Here is a 19,277-nt window from a genome sequence, read left to right on the forward strand (position 1 = left end):
AGGAGAGGAGAGGAGAGGAGAGGAGAGGAGAGGAGAGGAGAGGAGAGGAAAGGAAAGGAAAGGAAAGGAAAGAATCTTGCAGAAGCCTGCAGAAAGTGAGATGCTTGCACTATTAAAGCATGAACTCATAGAAAAACCATTTTGCAGGAACTTAGGTCCAGAGCAGCCTGTAATTTGGCAAATTGCCATTTTGACAGATGGCGTGGAAAGCAAGCAGTTAAGAGACTTGAGTTTCTGCATCCTGTTAGGTAGTGTGTGCATGAAGCCAGCAGCTAATATCATCTCCCAGCTGCCTGTTGGAGCATCATTACTGTTTCCCACAAAAGGGTGCCCTGTACTCAGACTGGGCAAATAGAAAGTGGTGGTTCTAGATCTGTAAGGCACGTTACAGGCTTCAGCCTGGAATGGAGGAGGGGAAGAGAGTGTGTAAATTAAGGGACCTACCTCTTTACCTTCTATATAGTTTTTGCATAATAATGGAATTATTTTAATGCTTGCCTGAACAATTCAAACAGTCTGAGATAATTGACAGAAACAATATGAGGTAATTGTTCAGTGATTAACTACTAACTAATTAATTCGGCTACAAGCATATATCCCAAGAATATACAGTTAGGAAGGGAAAAGGGATCAAAAAAGCACAGGTATAATAAAACACAGCCATGGAAAAAGCAAGTTTAGTGTTAGACAAACTGAAGTTCTAACATGTCATTTATTACCCTAGTGACATTAAGTGAATTAATTAACTTCTTGGAGCTTTAGAATCCTCATTGATAAAGTGACGATCATAATGCCCATCTTTAGAATATGTCAATAACCTGTAGCTATTCATAATAAAAATAAATAGAGCAAGGAAAAGCAGCATCAATAAAAATAGCAAAATTAAGTTTTTCCATTCATATAACCCAACCGGAGAAGAAAAATTAAAAAATATATTAATTAAAATCAGCCTTCAGTGTTTTCTTTTCTTTTCTTTTAAATGTTTATTTATTTTTGAGAGAGAGAGAAAACATGAGTGGGGAAGGGGCAGGGAGAGAGATGGAGACACAGAATCCAAAGCAGCCTCCAGGCTCTGAGCTGTCAGCACAGAGCCCCTACGTAGGGCTCGAACTCACAAACCATGAGATCATGACCTGAGCCAAAACTGGATGCTTAACTGACTGAGCCACCCAGGTGCCCCAGCCATTGGTGTTTTCCACATGACTTGTAAATCACAAGAGTCATAAAGGTCACCAACCCTCTGCTTGTCTGGTTTTCCTGAGCTGGGATTTTTCTTAAACCCAGGTGGCTTGATTCCCCACTACTGTTTTCCTCCTTAAGGTGGAGACAGTTATTCTCTTGATGTATGACAAGTTATCAGTTTGGTTTTAGTTTAGTTCAGTTTTTTTGTTTGTTTGGTTTGATTGGGTGATCTCATCTTTCAGAGCAAGGGAGATGTGGTTCATCTGCCCCCTCCTCCTTTCTCCCCCCCCCCCCCTACTTTTCTCTATTCCCCAACAAAGGAAGAAAGCCACTTGGGTAGCCATGTCTGTGCAGAGCCCACCTTACCCTAAAACAGGCCGTTCTTGGTCCAGCCGTCACATACAGTTATCACATCTGCACCATGTTCTCCACTATCAGCTTCATTTGTATTAAGAGGATAACACTTCCCTCTGCTTACTATTGGGTCCTACTTTATCTTGTTTTTCAAACTCATATAGGGAGGAGGGCTATTATTTCTAGCCACTCCAAATCACCTATAAGGAGGTTTCATACTTAAAATATTTCTGGTAAAATATTAAAACCTTGAAAAAAAATCTTTTAATATTTCTGTGGATCCAATTACCCACCCTTTATCTATATATACCTATTCAGCTATGATAGATAGTTAGTCCTCTTAATGGAAGAAGCATGATTTCCATGGAAGCAGACTATTAAAGGTGCTTGCATTAAAGGAGACCTGATCCAATCCAGTGTTCACCATCGATGGTGGAGTACAGGTCCGTGCCCTGGGAAGGCTGATTGTTACTTACTGGAACTCTGAGAGCATATGTAAAAACAATATGTTAAGTGATGTATCCTGTGAGTAGCTTTGATTTTAATTTTGCAGCTTAAAAAATGTTTATCATGTATTTATTGTTTTGCAGACCAACTCCACAGGTCGATTGGAACAAAATAGGTGGTGATCTACCCAAAGGAAGAGAAACAAAAGAAAATTATGGCAAGACTTTGAAGATAGAGAACGTTTCCTACCGGGACAGAGGGAATTATCGCTGCACAGCCACCAATTTCTTAGGATCAACCTCTCATGATTTTCATGTTGTAGTAGAAGGTACTTTCCCCATATTGATTTATTTTTCTTCTATTAAAGAAAAAAAAGGTGAACCTATAATTCCAAAGCATATATGTTGAAACAGGTAAGCTGTTTAAACTTTTGTTTTTGGAGTGGGTATTGAACTATATTATACTTCAGTTAACCAGATTTGACATTTAACCTGCAAAACCTTGTAAAAGGGACAAATGGAAAGAAAAGATCTCATGTTAGGTATTAAACACACCTGACTTTCACACAATTTTTATTATATATATGACACTGCATAATATTAAATCATAGAAGAAGTAAGCATTACAAAGACAAATTATTTCGAGGAGCTTGGAAAAAAGCTTAGAGTTTGTTTCCCAGTCCTTTGGTTAACTTGCTATCTCCTTAATCAATTTACTTTGACTTTCTGTACCTTAGTTTCTTCCTCAAAAAAAAGAGGGTATCAGGCAAATTGTCTTAGTTCTTTCCTAGATACAGTTGTTTTTTTGTTTTGTTTTGTTTTGTTTTTTTGGTCCATCTTGGGTTCACATGATATTCAATATGTTACTTATGGGGATGGAGTAGACTGAGTGCTGTAAATATAAATTTTCTATCAAAAGATGCAAGATACATATTATAGTAAAGTTATCTCTGTAAACCCACGCCTTTTGTTAAATAGAGGATTAGCTATTGTTGCTTGTATTCATAGAAATAAATAGGCCATGATGTCATCATTTAAAACAGGGGGAAGCCACACAATGTGGATATTGGGGCTGTACCTGCCCTGCAAGTAAAGTTTATCTGGGCATCTTATGAATCTGATTGATGCACACTGATTTCTGTGGGTCTAATTACAGTGAGGTCTCCTATCTATGGTTTGGTTGACTGAATTGATCAAATTAATGGATTGATTACTGCATTTGTACTCATTTAGTGCTGTGAGGGCTTAACTAGTGAAAGGAATTGTCTCTTTCAGGGTCCCATTTAGTGAACTGATGCTCTAGGGTTTCCATTTATATTCCAATAAAGTTTACCTCTTAAACCTTCAATCTGTACAAGGAACATCTAAGTAAAAAGCTGTTTTAATGAATGGGAAAAAATGAAGACTTAGACACAGATTACATTTACAAGTAAATGTTAAGATAGATGTTTTGGTCTAGCTGCTGTTTGGAATAACACCATGTTTTTAAGACCTCACCCACAATGTATATGGTCAGTTCAGTTAAGAAGAACGGAAAACCAAAGATGAGAATATCATTTTCCTTGATTCAACAAAAGTAAAACTGGTATAGGTGACATCTTAATATTATGCATAAATATCAACATTTGCCATCAGTGATATATTCTTCTGACCTGGAATTATTCACAAAGAAATTCAAAAAGGAAGATTTGAGAAGTTTATATATATTTTTATTCATCATTTGATGCTTCATTGTTTTTGTTTTGTTTTGTTTTTTTCATTTGCTGCTTCTATATAAATCGGCTACACCATGCAGCAGGGATATTTTTCTGTAAACCCCTACCCCTGCCCCAGTGTAAACACGTATATCTACAAACCAGACATGTCTAGTTGTTAGCTGCTCCTACTCCAAATTGCTGACTGTTAGAAATCCTTCCAGATGGCTGGAACATTGCTACGGTAGCTGAATATTTTAACAATCTGGCCACGGTTTTCTTGACTATAAGACTGAAGCTTTGAAAAGAATTGCAAGGGTTGCAAAAAAAAATAAAAAATCAAGGATGTAAACTTAATTACGCAGTTTAAAATGTTGACTATAGGACTCCAAAGGAATACAGGTTTCCTGAACGAATTGTCCTCACTATTCATAAAACAGCTATTAGCACTATTGAGATGTAAATTATGTTTTTATTAGGAACATTTAATCTTTTCTCCTTAATGAGAAGCTACTAAATGTGCCCTCAGTTGTATGTTTTAGGAGTTTCTTTTCACACATGCAAGTGAAAAGCACACTGGGCTCAAGAAGTCATTTTTTCTTTTTTGTGTATATGTGTGAAACCAAGAAATACAACCTTCATTTATCATATGCGCAGATCAGCTTACTTTCTTTCACTTGTCTTCTGCCTTCCTATATCTCCTTTCCCCTTTTTTGTCTCTTGTTTAGCAACTCAAATTAAATAACAAGAATTTCCATATGATCACAAAGCAATGTAACCGTGAATTTTGAAAATTGAGTCCATTCTGAAAACACCCATTTGTGCTTAAGTAAAAGCATGTATTGTTTTGTAGTCTCTGTAGATGTGATATTTCTTCTTTATTACTAAACATAGTCAAATTCTGTAATTTAAGTTACAACATCCTAAATATGAAGACAGTGTGCATTTTCAAATTGTCTAATCCAGGTAAATAAAAACAGCTAGGATGTATTGATGAGGCACAGCTATCCTTTCTAGATATCTATGATATAAATAGTGCACATTCAATAAAAAGATAAACATTAAAATGACATCTAAGCATTCTAAATCCAAAAAACAGAATATGACCACAATCACATTTCAACTGATTATTTATTTATTTATTTATTTATTTATTTATTTATTTTAGTGTTTATTTGAGAGAGAGAGAAAGAGGCAGACGGACAGAGTGCAAGCTGGGGAGGAGCAGAGAGAGTGAGACAGAATCCAAAGCAGGCTCCAGGCTCTGAGCTGTCAGCACAGAGCCCAACGCAAGGCTCAAACTCATGAACTGTGGGATCATGACATGAGCTGATGTCAGACGCTTAACCCCCTGAGCCACCCAGGTGCCCCTCAACTGATTATTTAAAAATAAACTCCCACCAACTTGCACCATTCTCATGTTGTAAACTTTTGAACCATTTAAACTTTTGAATTTTGCTGTAATAGGAAAATATTTACATAGAATTACATACCCATAATTGTCTTGCATTTTAAAAAGCTATCATGAACTCGAGTGCAATTCAGACATTGATATACTTAAGAGAGCCTCGTTTTCAAATGATCTATTTTTTCTAAAAAACTACGATTAAATCCTAAACAGTAGGAATCTGTTACTAAGAAAATAGCCTCTGTGTTGTTTTATAGGTACCAAATTTCCTATTTTATTTCATTTTCCTTTCAGTGATAAATGTTTCTCATTAACTTGTTATATTCTAAATGGTTAGTCATTTGCATCTCACTTTTTAGCAACATAGGGAAATTATCATCTTTCTTTATATATAATTATGACAAAATGAGTAAAGTTGCAGCATAAGTTATTCTCATCAATTATCATGTATCTTAGGATAATGGATAAAAGAATGGGATTCACTGATGTTTTCTCCCAGGATTTTCCATTTTATCTGTTTTTGGTTTTGTTTTGTTTTTTTTATTTCTTTCTCTTGAGTTTTTCTTTGTCTTCTTTCAACTAGATCTTACCCTTCAGGAATAGAGTTACGTGTTTGAAGCTTTGGCAAACATCTGTTTGTTCTCTGTCCTTGTGTGTCCCTAGACTCACTTCACTCACCAAAAATATCCTGATTCATAGCCAGTGTCCTCGGGCTCACTCTACATTCTTATGTGAACAAAGTAGCAACTAGCTAAATATGTTCAACCAAGACATGGCATGATGAGACTGAATTACTAGAAGTCAGTGATTCCCTCCTATCCAACATTCCTTCTTTCCTCCCTATGCCTTTTTCACTAGAGTCTTTGGGGATCAATCATTTCACTTCAACTTGTAATTATTCCACATGTGTCTGTTCTCCTTGTGCCAAGCAGAGGAGACACAAGTAAGGGTAAGGTTCCTCCATGGCTCTGTATTTATCTGAGAAACATAAAACAAATACCCGAGCACTTAAAAAGCTTACTCAAAAGAGCTAAAGTTTAGCAATGATTTCTAGTGAATATATAAAACGCCTTGGTATCACCCTCTGGTGTATAGATGTTGGAGGAACTTGGATTTGGGAGCACAAAGTGAAAGTTAGTAAAGCAATTTGGACTTCGTTCCTATCAGTGGTCTGAGTTAGTAAAATAGTAATTAACTAGAAATCACATCACATTTTCCTTGGAGTCCCAGTGCTACCCAGTTTACAGGTTCACAGATCCATGAAGCGGCCAGAACACAGAGTGGGGCTTCTTTTGTTGGTGACTCTAAGCGAGTTAGATGGTGTCTCTCAAGCTCAGTCCTTGGTCTGCAAGGAGGTAGAATCAGATAGGCTGATAAGCTTAATATGGATACCAGGGTTAATGAAATTTGTAGGGTGAGAGTAGAGATAAAATCTGTATTTTATTATGCATGGATATTTAGAGAAATGTCATCATTACATAACCTTCTTTATTATTTTTATTGAGATATCATTGATAACATTAATTTCAGGTGTACAACATAATGATTCGATATTTGTATGTATTGCAAAATGATCACCAGGTTAAGTCTAGTTAACATCTATGGCCACACAGTAACAATTTTTTTTTTCTTTTCATGAGAACTTTTAAGATGACTCTCTTAGCAACTTTCAAATATGCAAACAGTATTATTGACTACAGTCAACATGCTGTATATTATATCCCTATGATTTATGTTTTTACATTTAGTTTTTGCTCTGAAAGCAATATTAGTTTACTGTTGTAAGGATGGAAATTTTCATGTTCGTGGAATTTTTTCCCTCTAACCCAAATGTCTGATTTTATTGTGGTAATGTGAAAAGACAAAAAAAAAAACCAATAACATAAAAATGTACATATACATACACCTCAGAGAATCGTGTGCAGTTTATAATTTGGACTATTGCATTTTAACCTAAACGACTAAATATTTACAGATTATAGGTGATGAATACACATATTTAATTTAAGATTTAGTAACTAAGTCCACACCGTATGGAATAATTTCTAGGGCACGTCCCTTTCTCAGGGTTGAACTTTCACGGTTATTTGCATATTTTTGATTTTCTTGGTGAATTTATAGGCATTTTCTTTTGACACAATCCTTTTGTTTCCCCTTACACACAAAAAAGCAGTTTACATGACTTATTTTTTCATTTCACATATATGTATCTTTAAAAGAGTTTCCTTTTTGACTAAAAATGGAAATCCAAGAATGTCTTGGGGGAAATAACCAAGCAACACTTGATGGAAATTACTACCTGCAGGTGTTGTGCAATTTTCCCTGGAATCAAATTATCCAAACCATCCACACTTTAATCTAAATCTTTTATTCACTCCTGACATAGTAATATACTTAAGGTGACAAGATATGGCAGTAATATTTGCACTAAAGACAAATGTCTCATTCTGTACTGAAACACCACTTAGAAATATAATATTGGAGCAATAGAACATGCCAAGATGCAAGTAATTTAAATACATTTTTCCTCCATTGTTTTCAGGACAAAAAGCTAAATGCTGCTTTTAGGCTTTCTTCTCCCTGTCTTACAAAAAATAATCTCTAGGAAAATAATGTTTCCACACTTCTAAGATAGATAATTAGATATCGGTATGGGTATACAAATGATACAGAGTCATTAAGAAATATTTAAAATAAATGCTGGACATTTCAATTTCATTTAAAAATTCTCCAGATACATTTATCGAATATCAGCCTTTTTAGACGCCTTGCTGTAGCTTGAAAATAAGCTCAGCCAGCACTAAATAAACTTAACCATCTGCTTATCCCTCCTTCACTTTCTGTTAATGAGGTAGATACTTGTGATGCTGAACAAAGTGATTGTATACATGTTAATTTTATTATGCATGCTAAGAGTCCAAATTAGATTGCGCACACACACCATGCATGCACGCATGCACACACCCTATAACTAAAAACAGTGTCCACCTTGCCTGACGGAACATTTACAAGAAAGAGCTAGTGTGAAACACTTTATTGTGGCTGCCATCTGCTGGCACATTATAGAAACACAGGCATTAAAATTTTCGGACCTCCTGACATGGTTAAAGTCACTTATGATGTCTTCACTTTATTCCAGAGCCTCCTCGCTGGACAAAGAAACCTCAGAGTGGTGTGTATAGCACTGGGAGCAGCGGTATCTTGTTATGTGAGGCAGAAGGAGAGCCTGAGCCCACAATCAAGTGGAGAGTCAATGGCTCCCCGATTGACAGTAAGTGAAACACCAATTGTGATGCAGTGCTGAAGGCAATGGTGTGCTCGGATGGTTGATAGGCAGACACCCTGGTTATGTGTAAGATGGGAGTTGGGAAGTGGCTGGACCATCTAGACAGATCCAGCCAGGAAGTTCAAAGTTGAATCTTTCCCAGCTCTTTGATTTATGCTTAGATTTATGGAGAAGTGATAAATAACATTTGTATTTGTTGGGTCATTATATTAACTCTATATAAAAATTAGGTTACAAAGATAAAGCAGCTGATTGAGAAAAAGGAGAAAAGCCCATTCCTTTGCTTTTCCCTGAGAAGAAATCGGTGCAGTGACCTAGTGGTTGAGAACATGGGTTGAAACTCAGAATTGCCCTTAGACCCAAGCAACAGTGACCCCGGCTCTGGGTTCTGCTCTTCACAAGGACCTGGTCTGGCCATCCTTTGGTCATGCCTGCTGTCATTATTTGAGACTTTCACAGGCCAAAGAGAACTGTAAACATGCCCCCTACCCCTGGCTCCCTGCATGTTCTTGACTGAGCTCCATTTGTACCCAAGATCAGAAAAATCCCTGTCTAGTCAGCTCTCAGCCATCCCAAATGGGCTGGGCATGGAAAGGCAGGGATGCACAAGGGCTGAAGCCTGATTCTCCCCACTCTACCATGTTCCAGCAAAGAACTCTGAGAAGTCCAAAAATCCTCAGTTTGAACCTAGAGCTCTTGTCATTTTGAATGTCTTTGTCAAAATAGGACAGAACAAATCTTATTTGTCAACTGACTAGTTTAATCTTGAGCATTTCTATTATTGAGACATATATATATGGCTTTCATAAGTTTCTTTTGTCCTGGACCGTTCATACCAAGTGTAGACGTCTGGTGGTTCAGAGACCTGGGGTCCCATCTAGGCTGTGCACCTTCCCAGGTATATGATCTTGAGTTGTTTACTGAACGTCCCAAAGGTTTAGTTTTGTTGTTGTTGTTTTTTTTTCACAGCACAACAGAGCTAATGATGGTTGTGATGGAAAGAGGTCATTGTGGTCAACCACCTAGGATAGTCGTTCATCTGTGCAACATTATGATAGTTTATAAACTCTGGGGCCAGAATGCCTGTGTTTGCATCTAGGCTCTGCCATTTACTAGTTGTGTGACTGGGCCTATGACTGACACTCTTAAAATCTGCTTCCTCATCAGTAAAATGGGCACAAAAATTGTACCAACTCATGGATTGTTATGTGGATTAAAGGAAAGACCATGCTCACGACAAGAAAATGCTCACGACAGGGACATTCCTAAAGTATTCTCTACTTTTATTGTTGTTACATACCACACACTCAGGAAACCTTAGCCCTCTTTATTGAAATCCTCAAATTGGAGATTTTTTTCCCTCATCTCTTTAGAGAGCAGACTAACAAATGAAAGATAAGGCTTCAGGTAGATCAGAGGGAAATGAGATCAATTGTTGTGTATAAAGAATGTTAAGGATGCTAAAATAAGGAATGCAGATTCTCTGGAACATAAAATCATAAAATTATATATCTGAATGGTACTCAGCTGTTTATGAAGGACATTCATATATTGCTTTGAATCCCCAAATGAACATTTTTAATGGAGGTAGGATTATTCATATTTAACAGATCAATTTGTTCATTCAGTAATTTTTATTGAACGCCTTCTTTGTGCCAGAACTGACTGGTCTTATTGCTGGGACAGTAGCAGTGAATAAAATGAACAGTCCCTTTTCCTGTGGACCTGACATTCTAGCGGGGAGAGTCAATCAATAGACACATAAGCACATAAATCTGTGTTGTAGTGTGATAAATAAAAAATAGCTGACTAAGGGATGGATGTAATACAAGTTCAGGACCGAGAGTGGCTCTTTTATTTTAAGATAATACTAGGAAGCCTCCCGTGGTAATTTACCTGAAAAAAGAAGAACTGAAAGAGTTTAGGGGGCATCCATGTGTGGGAAAGCTTCCAGTGTAGATAGGTCAGTGAGTGCAAAGACCCTCAGGTATGTTTGGGGTGTTGATGGGAAGCCAGGAGTCCAATGTGGCTGGAGCTGAGTGAGTGGGCAGTGTTCAGACGCAGGATCAATCGGCAGATGCAGGGGTCACGTCATACATAAAGGGGAAAGCTCACCTGGGGACTTGGGATTCTAGTGTAAATAATATGGGCAGCACTTTGAGGATTTTGAGCAGAAGAATGACATGATCTAATCTATTAACAAAGGACTTTTCTATCTCTGAATGGAAAATCAGCTGTACGACTACTCCAGCTAGAAGCTGCCTAGAAGACACTGGAACCTAGGGCTAGGTTGATAGTGGTAATGGTTAGGTTCTGGATGTATTCCCAAACAAGAGTCAATAGGTTTGTTCACGGATGAGGAGATCAAGGCTGAAAATAAACTTAGACAAGACAGCACAGCTGAATAATGGCAGGGATAGAAAACAAATCCACATCCTTGGAGTTCAAGCTCAGTGTTCCTTCCACAGCTGTCGACCATAGCTCTCCTTGCTCCCCTGCAAATGGGTTATAGCCATTCATTAGTTGGGATGCTCGGTAACAGTGGGATAACTGAATGATCTGAAGTCTCTCTGAGCTTATAATTCTAGCAATTCCATATCCTTTATATGTAGTATTTCAAAATTACACAAAAATGATTACTCTTGGAGTGCCTGAGTGGCTCAGTTGGTTATGTGTCAGACTCTTGGTTTTGGCTCAGGACATGATATCACAGTTTCCTGAGTTCAAGCCCGGTGTCAGGCTCTGTGCTGGCAGCCTGGAGCCTGCTTGGGATTCTCTCTGGATCCCCCTCTCTTTCTGTCCCATCCCCACTCCTGCTGTCTCTCTCAAAATAAATAAATAATCATTAAAAAAGTGATTACTTTTATTGATAACAGACTTGACCTTTTTCAAATGCTTTGCATCTAATATTTGTGAGCCTCCTAATAAGCCCTGCAGAAGATATATATTTTTTTAATTCTCTTGTTTGCACATGTGGCAACTGAGGCTCAAGGAGGTCACATTACTTAAGTGAGGACACAACCCCAGTAAATTTATAGGTTTTTAAAAAAAAATTTTAATGTTTTTATTTGTTTTTGAGAGAGCGAGCGAGCATGAGTGGGGGAGAGGCAGAGAGAGAGGGAGGCACAGAATCCAAAGCAGGCTCCAGGCTCTGAGCTGTTAGTTAGTGCAGAGCCCAACATGGGGCTCTAACTCACAAAAGCAAGTTCATGACCTGAGCCGAAGTCGGACACTTAACCGACTGAGCCACCCAGGTGCCCCAACCCCAGTAAAATTAGAGCTAAACGTGGAACCCAGAAATGATTAAGTCTCAGAGCTGAAGTTGCTCCCAGTGTATTGCATTATCACTCACTGAGGTGACCAAAGACAACTTATGGCACACCTAGTGTGTTTTGCTTGATACTGATGGAGAACTGGCTTTCTTGAATCCTGGGAGCTCCTGCTAGCCTTGGCCTGTATGCAGCAGCACGCTGCAGCTTCTGGTACCTATCCCAGAGGATGGCACGAAGCCATGCTCAGCTGTTACTCATCTCAAACCTGAGGCTCTGGTTTCATTTCTTCTTTTTGTAAGGCTGTGTTTGATTCAGGGTTTACCCATGGGAAGATGGTATAAGGAATCTAAAGAGAGTGATGGGGTTAGCTCTGACAGTTGTAGAGCTGGGCATCAGGTATAGGAATGCGGAATCGTTTCAGAGACTCAGTCCTTTGCAGCCTTGAAGAACTTCAGAGAGCTCCTCTTCCTGACAGTTCTCAAGAGAGAAACGACTCTGCAGGATTGTATCGATTTTCTACTGTTGCTCTACAAATTATCACTAATTTAGTGACTTAAAATAGTATACTTGTATTAGTTTACAATTCCGCAGGTTAGAAGTCCAACTAAGCCTCACTAGGCTGAAATAAAGTTGTCAGCCATGGTGTGTTCCTTTCTGGAGGAACTAGGAGAGAATCCCTTTCCTTGTCTTTTCTAGCTCCTAGAGAGAGCCCACATTCCTTGGCACATGACTCTCCATTTTCAAAGTCAGCGTCGTTGCATATCTGACCACTCTTTGATAGGCATCTCTGTTTGTCTGGCCATGGCCAGGGAAGGCTCTCTGATTTTAAGGAGCCTTGTAATTACATCAGCCCCACTTGGATAATCCAGGATAATCCCTCCATCTCAAGGTCCTTAACCTTAATTACCTCTGCAAAGTCGCTTTCACCATGTAAGGTTAAATATTTTTTTACTGATAGAGATTAGAATGTGGGTATCTGTTGGGGGCTATAATTCTGCCTACCACAGGGACCTTCTAGAAATAAAATGCCACCCAACATAAATGGCTTTCAGTCATTTCGGGAAATATTTCCCGACTGCCTCCTCTGTGATAGCTGCTTTTCAGGCACTGAGAACACAGTGCATAATGCACAGTCAGAGTCCTGCTTATGTGGAGTCATAGTCAAGTGTAAAAATATATTCATTTCTGACTATCAGGAAAAAATGTATAAGGAAAGTCTTCTATTTCAATAAACAATACTCAACATTTTCTACAAACCAAAACTTAGTATAGTCACTATTTTATATAATAGAGACACAATAAGAAAAAAATTAGGTTTATGGGTAATCTTGTCATGTCATTTAAAGTAAAAAATTTTAACATCTGTGTCCCTTACTTGACATTCCTAGGTAATATGTTTCCTTTACACTGCTTGTTTGTAGTGTCATAGTGGAGCAATGAGATCTGGCATGTGGCCAAATGCTGTAGGAGGTGGCATTCACTTGTCCAGACTCCAGTCCCTTCTTCCACAGTGGCCATATTAGTGCTGACCCCGCAGGTTCTGAGCAGAGTTAATGAGATAATGCATGTGCCACTTCCAACAGAGTTCTTTGGCCCTTTTGTAAATCTACTAGAAATGTTAGATGTTCTTAGCTCCCAAAGGTATTTCCAGAATTATGCCTGGATCAGGAGTGAGGTAGCATTTATTGCCAAAAAGTAGAAAATCTAGCCCCTGATCCCAAGAAGGCTTTAGTCTTACTGTGAAAAGGAAATATATAAGTTGTGTAGCCAAAGTGGTTGAATAGCAAAGCAAGATAACTGAAATGAACAGTACACACCAGAAAATTGCACAAGGGCAGAGAAGTCAAATAGAGGAATAAAAGTGTCAAAGGGGGAACACAGGAGCCAATGTTGGTGGGTTGGGGAGATCACTCTGTGTTGATTCATGTGATTTGTGCAGGGCAGTATTAGGACCTAAATTTACAAGAGTGAGTAAGGTCTAGTTATAGTGGGACTTGAACGACAAATGGAAAATCTGAAATTTTATTTATGGGTATGGATATGGAGAGGCAATGAGCTTGAGATCAACAAATATTTTAGCAATAAATATTAATTTGAAGGAAGATTGAAATTGGAGAAGGGTCAGGGAAAAAAAAAACATGGTTGATGGTAAGAAATTCTAAAAATGGGCTTCAGTGAACTATTATTCACCCTAAACTCGCCTTAAAATATAAATACTGTGTGACACATTTAATAATTGGTGTATAAATATTTTATGTCACATTTTTTATCATACTGACATTCTTTAATCTCTTGCAGAAGATCCATTTGCTGGTGATGTTTTCTCCCCCACCGAAATCAGTTTTACCAACCTACAACCAAATCATACTGCTGTGTACCAGTGCGAAGCCTCAAATGTTCATGGAACTATCCTTGCCAATGCCAATATTGATGTTGTAGGTAAGTAACAGTCTGGGAGCAGACTGTTTACTTTCTAAAGGAAGATGTTCAAGGTCATACACACAAGTGGACTGAATTCTCAACATATAAAACATGGGGAGAAACATCAAAGCACCTTTAATCTAGCGTGTGGGCATTAGCCTTCCTACTAAAATTAAACTTTCAAAAATGTATTGAATTTGGATATTTTTCTAACTCAAAACCTTATACTGTGTTATTCAGCTGTCTCCCATTTTTATTAATGTGACTAGGATGTAGAAAATTTTAATTTGTGCACATTATTTCTTAATGAACGTTCACAACTGTATTTATGTTATTTTCAAATAGATGTTCGTCCACTGATACAAACTGAAGATGAAGAAAACTATGCTACGGTGGTTGGGTACAGTGCTTTCTTACACTGCGAGTACTTTGCTTCACCCGAGGCCATAGTGTCCTGGTAAGCTGGTACAGGGTTTTCTTAAGAGAATGTCAGTGGTAGATTTCATTCATTGTGTCTTCATCCATCATGTGACGTGCTGTTGTTCCATGTAGCCAATGCCTCTGAGAAATAAGATAGCAAACTTAATTACTTACCTCTCCTGGAATCATTGACCAGATGTGTAGGATTTTCTCACATGGGGAGATTAGGGAGAGCCATTTCTGCTTACAAAGGAAAGGAAAGAATTGAAGTGATTACTGAGACAATTTTATATAGATAGACTTGGTTTTGCATTTTGGGTACATCAAAAGTCATATATTACAGCTGACCTTTGCCCATTGTGGAGGTTACAGGTTGATCCCCCATGTGACTGAAACTCTGTATATAACTTTTGTCTCCCCCAAAACTCAACTACTAAAAGCCTACTGTTGACTGGAAGCCTCACCCATAACATAAACAGTTGACTAACACACATTTTGTATGTTATATGTATTACATACTGTATACTTACAATAATAGCCAACTTTTTCTTAACGGTTTTTTCCATATTTCTAGGCTACATAGTTTGTGAGTTTTTTGTAACTGTTGTGTATTTCCACAAATTTGTCCAATATAGTTACTGAAAGAAAATCCATGTGTAAGTAGACCCACACAGTTCAAACCCATGTTGTCCAGAATTGACTGTACTTTTTTGTGGTTGTTTTGGGTATTTTCTAAATAATTATCTAAGCCTGAATTTGATTCCAAACACATACCCTTAAAACTTTTCCAGCGTGTATTTTGAATTTAATTTCAATGTACTGATTGGGGTGACAAGTCCAAACACCTGTGTGAATCTGCCATATTTGTTCCTTCACCAGAAAAGCTTGGATAAACTGTTCTTAAATAAGTCTGCCATTGCTCTATAAGGCCAAGACTAGAGGGTAGATGGGGAGGTGGGGTCATTAAAGTGCAGGATCAGATCTTTCTTTAAAAATTGGGTATTTTGGGGCACCTGGGTGACTCAGTCATTTAAGCGTCTGATTCTCGATTTTGGCTCAGGTCACGATTTCGTGGTTTGTGAGATCAAGCCCCGCATCAGTGTGTAGCCTGCTTGGGATTGTCTCTCTCTTTCCCTCTACTGTCTGTCCCTCTCCCCACCTCCCCTCTCTAAATAAATTAATAAACTTAAAAAAAAGATTTAAAAATTGGATTTTTTGCATTATTTTTATTTTTAAAAATAGTTCATTAAAATGTGATTCGTCTTGAGTGCTGAGTTTTTTTGGCCACGCTTACATTTTGCTTCTGTGCCTCACTGGCTTTACCCTAGTCTCAGCTCTAGAAAGTCCTGTGTGAACAGCAGCCAGAGTTTATGCTTTGTTTTTGTTTTGTTTTGTTTTGTTTTGTTTTTTTTGCTCCAGCAGCGTCTTATGTTGAAATACACTGGATAAATCAAGTTTTGGCAGCAAATGCTTAGAAAATGGATGAATGGAGGAGAAAATGGCTCTGGGTTGATAAGGGTAAATGTAATCCATGTCCACAGGACAGGAACTACTTCCTGGCCTGTAATATTTCTGAATGACCAATGTTTCCCCCAGACGGCAGGAGGTTCAGAAGGTTCATTATCTCTTTCAATTACTAGCTTTCCCATTTAGTACCCTGAAGCAATCATTAACTAAAGAGTTCACCATCAATAAACCAGAAAATATTTATTAAGCTGTGAGGACAGACGCAAAACAGTCCTCATAGCTATCAGGAATACAGCAGAAGCCTAGAACATGGTCCAGGATTTCCTCTAGCCTATTTGGCTGTTTGGACAGGTATGATATACACCTAGGATAGGACCCATTTGGGGGAAAATATAAACCCCGATGGAACATAAGGTCTTCTGAGCTCCTAGAAGAGCTAAGCTTAAATGACATCAGCAACCAGTTTCAAAAAAGAGAATATAATACTGTCACATCTAAAATGATTTATGCTTTCTATATTCATAGGCAGAAGGTGGATGAAGCGAAACCCCTTGAAGGTAGACGGTACCATATCCATGAAAATGGCACATTACAGATCAACAAAACCACAGAAGACGATGCCGGCTCATACTCTTGTTGGGTGGAAAATGCTAAAGGAAAAACTGCTGTGACAGCCAATTTGGATATTAGAAGTACTTTTATCTTGTTTTTACTTTGCATGAATTCTCACATAGGTTCAGTTTGTCCTTTTCCCAAATGAGACAATATGATATAAATTTGAGTGCATATTAAAATTTTTAGACTGTATTTCGAAACTCCCAGATTATGTTTCATCTGAAAGACCATCACTAAAATTATAGGAAATATTGATGACGTGTTCACCTCTTTTTATAATTTTAAAAGGGACCTAAGTGTTTGGGGGATGACCAGCAAGATTTTAAAATGCCCTATTTGGGGGTATTTCTGTAACTATTTTATTTCAATAACCAACTCAACATAATGTCATCGGCAATCAACACTTTGAGCTAAAAGTTTCATGAACTCATCAAACTTCAGCTTCTTAAAGATTGGGGCATGATAGAATCAGAAAGGTTTGACAAAACCTCATGAACAGCTTTGTGTTTATTCTCTCTTCAAAACAAAGTCCTGGGTTTCACTGACATTTTGATTTTAAAATTGCTCAGAAAATTCTTTTCAGGAAAACATAATAGGAAGATCCTACAGTGATTGTAGGGAGGATCTGTTTCTTGTGGTGCATCATCATCATGGCCTATCACTACTGCTGCTTAGAGAACAGGGTATATTTGTTCAATTGTCTGTCTTTACTGATGTGTTTATAATTCTCTGTCTCTCTTCTCACACATACCCTTCCTTCCTTGTTTTTCTTCTGTCTTATATTCTTTTACAGTATCTATTTCTTTGTGTACCCTAAGTTATCCAACACGCCAACCCTGCGGATTATATTTTTAAAGCATGTAAATATACCCCTACTATGTCTGCTTAACTATGATGTCTTCCCCCATATTTAAGTGTCATATACAATTCTCAAAATGCCCTTGTGAAGTCAGTGAAGGTGATTTTTTTTAGACTTTATAAAACCAGCCTATATCAGAGTTTAACAACTCAGCCAGATTCAAAGTGAAGGAGAGGGAAGCCTTGAATCCAAATGAACCTTCACATTCTTCTTGCCCAACACAGCACTTGATGCAAAGTGGACCTCAGAGCTGCTAATTGACAAAGGGATGGACAAGGCCATGAACTTTTTGTCTGCTCTAAATATCCACTCTATATGTGAGGAATATATAGCAATTTTGCCAATGAAATATAAGAACACAATTTTGCATATAAAAAATGTCAAGAGTTGGATTGAGTAAGAGGCTATCTAGCATAGTGATTGGAAGAGCTTTGGGGGGCGCCTGGGTGGCTCAGTCGGTTGAGCGTCCGACTTCAGCTCAGGTCACGATCTCGCGGTCTGTGAGTTCGAGCCCCGCGTCGGGCTCTGGGTTGATGGCTCAGAGCCTGGAGCCTGCTTCTGATTCTGTGTCTCCCTCTCTCTCTGACCCTCCCCCGTTCATGTTCTGTCTCTCTCTGTCTCAAAAAAAAATAAACGTAAAAAAAAAAAAAATTAAAAAAAAAAAAAAAAGAAAGCAAGAGCTTTGGTCTCTGCCAAATTGAGGTTCAAACTGCAGCTTAAAGCCCTTACCAGTTAGTAAACTTTGGTGTTACTTAATTTCATTTTAGCCTTGTGTTCCCTGTAAAGTGAAAATATTTATATTTATAGACTTATTATAATTATAAAGTGTTGCATGACTGTGAACTTTATTGCAGAGTCCTCGTAAATAGAATAAATGCTTATTAAGTAGTATCTGTTATTATTAAGTGGATTTCTGACTTTAAATTTAAAAATAGGAATAGATGTTTAATAATTCACTTATAATTAAATTCAATTAAATAGTGTCTTCAAGTTTCATGCCTTGGATACCAAATAATCAAATTGTTTTATCACTTTCAATTTCTAATCAGCTCATGGAGTATCATGTAGATAGCAAATGTTAAAATGTAATTGTGGAATTGGGGGTCAGCTCATGAGATTTGGCCTCTGAGAAAGTCACCAAATGCCACAACAGGGTAAAGAACCTTTAATATGGCCTCTAAGGGTAAGGATCATATGTACATATTTTTTAACTGAGTAGATTGTCTTTCTTTCTTTGTTTCTTTGTCTTTCTTTCTTTCTTTCTTTCTTTTTCTTTTTCTTTTTCTTTTTCTTTTTCTTTTTCTTTTTTGTGACAGAAAGAGAGATAGTGCACGTGGGGGAAGAGAGAGAGGGAGAATCCTAAGCAGGCTCCACGCCCAGTGCTGAGCCCAACTGGGGTTTGATCTCACCACGGTGAGATCATGAACTGAGCCAAAATCAAGAGTCAGACATAGAACCAACTAAACCACCCAGGCACCCCTGGGATCATATGTTTTGAAACAGTCATAATGAGCAAATGTTTTTAAGACATCCAAATATGATTCTTTTTAATTTATTTGATTTGAATTTGAATTTAATTTATTTGATATATTTAATTTTGTAGCTACATTTTTGAGCTTCATATTGTTAATACCACTAATACTCTAAATCACTCACCATACCTCATTCAACAAGAAATTCAACAAATATGTGTTGAATGCCTACTGTGTACAGGGTCCCTTTTGAGCTATGGGGAAACTTCCTGTAACAAAACAGACACAACCCCTTCTTCACAGGGCTTATGTTCTCATTTCCCACCTTTATGTTGATAGATCACCCATGTATGGCTTTACCATACCTCTGGTTTCTGAATT

General features: G+C 37.8%; 1 protein-coding gene across 2 annotated transcripts in view; it reads left to right on the forward strand.

Annotated features, from left to right (window-relative positions):
* The window catches only part of CHL1 (cell adhesion molecule L1 like), an 80,223-nt gene that overhangs the window by 27,917 nt on the left and 33,029 nt on the right, over positions 1-19,277 (forward strand). For both annotated transcript variants that reach the window (XM_049640892.1, XM_049640893.1), the window contains exons 8-12: positions 2,127-2,311; positions 8,224-8,355; positions 13,941-14,081; positions 14,409-14,520; positions 16,476-16,642. In XM_049640892.1, coding sequence (XP_049496849.1) covers positions 2,127-2,311; positions 8,224-8,355; positions 13,941-14,081; positions 14,409-14,520; positions 16,476-16,642 — 737 coding nt within the window. The remainder of the gene's footprint in view (positions 1-2,126; positions 2,312-8,223; positions 8,356-13,940; positions 14,082-14,408; positions 14,521-16,475; positions 16,643-19,277) is intronic.

This window comes from Panthera uncia, chromosome A2, assembly GCF_023721935.1.
Source record: "Panthera uncia isolate 11264 chromosome A2, Puncia_PCG_1.0, whole genome shotgun sequence".
Classification (NCBI taxonomy): Eukaryota; Metazoa; Chordata; class Mammalia; order Carnivora; family Felidae; genus Panthera; species Panthera uncia.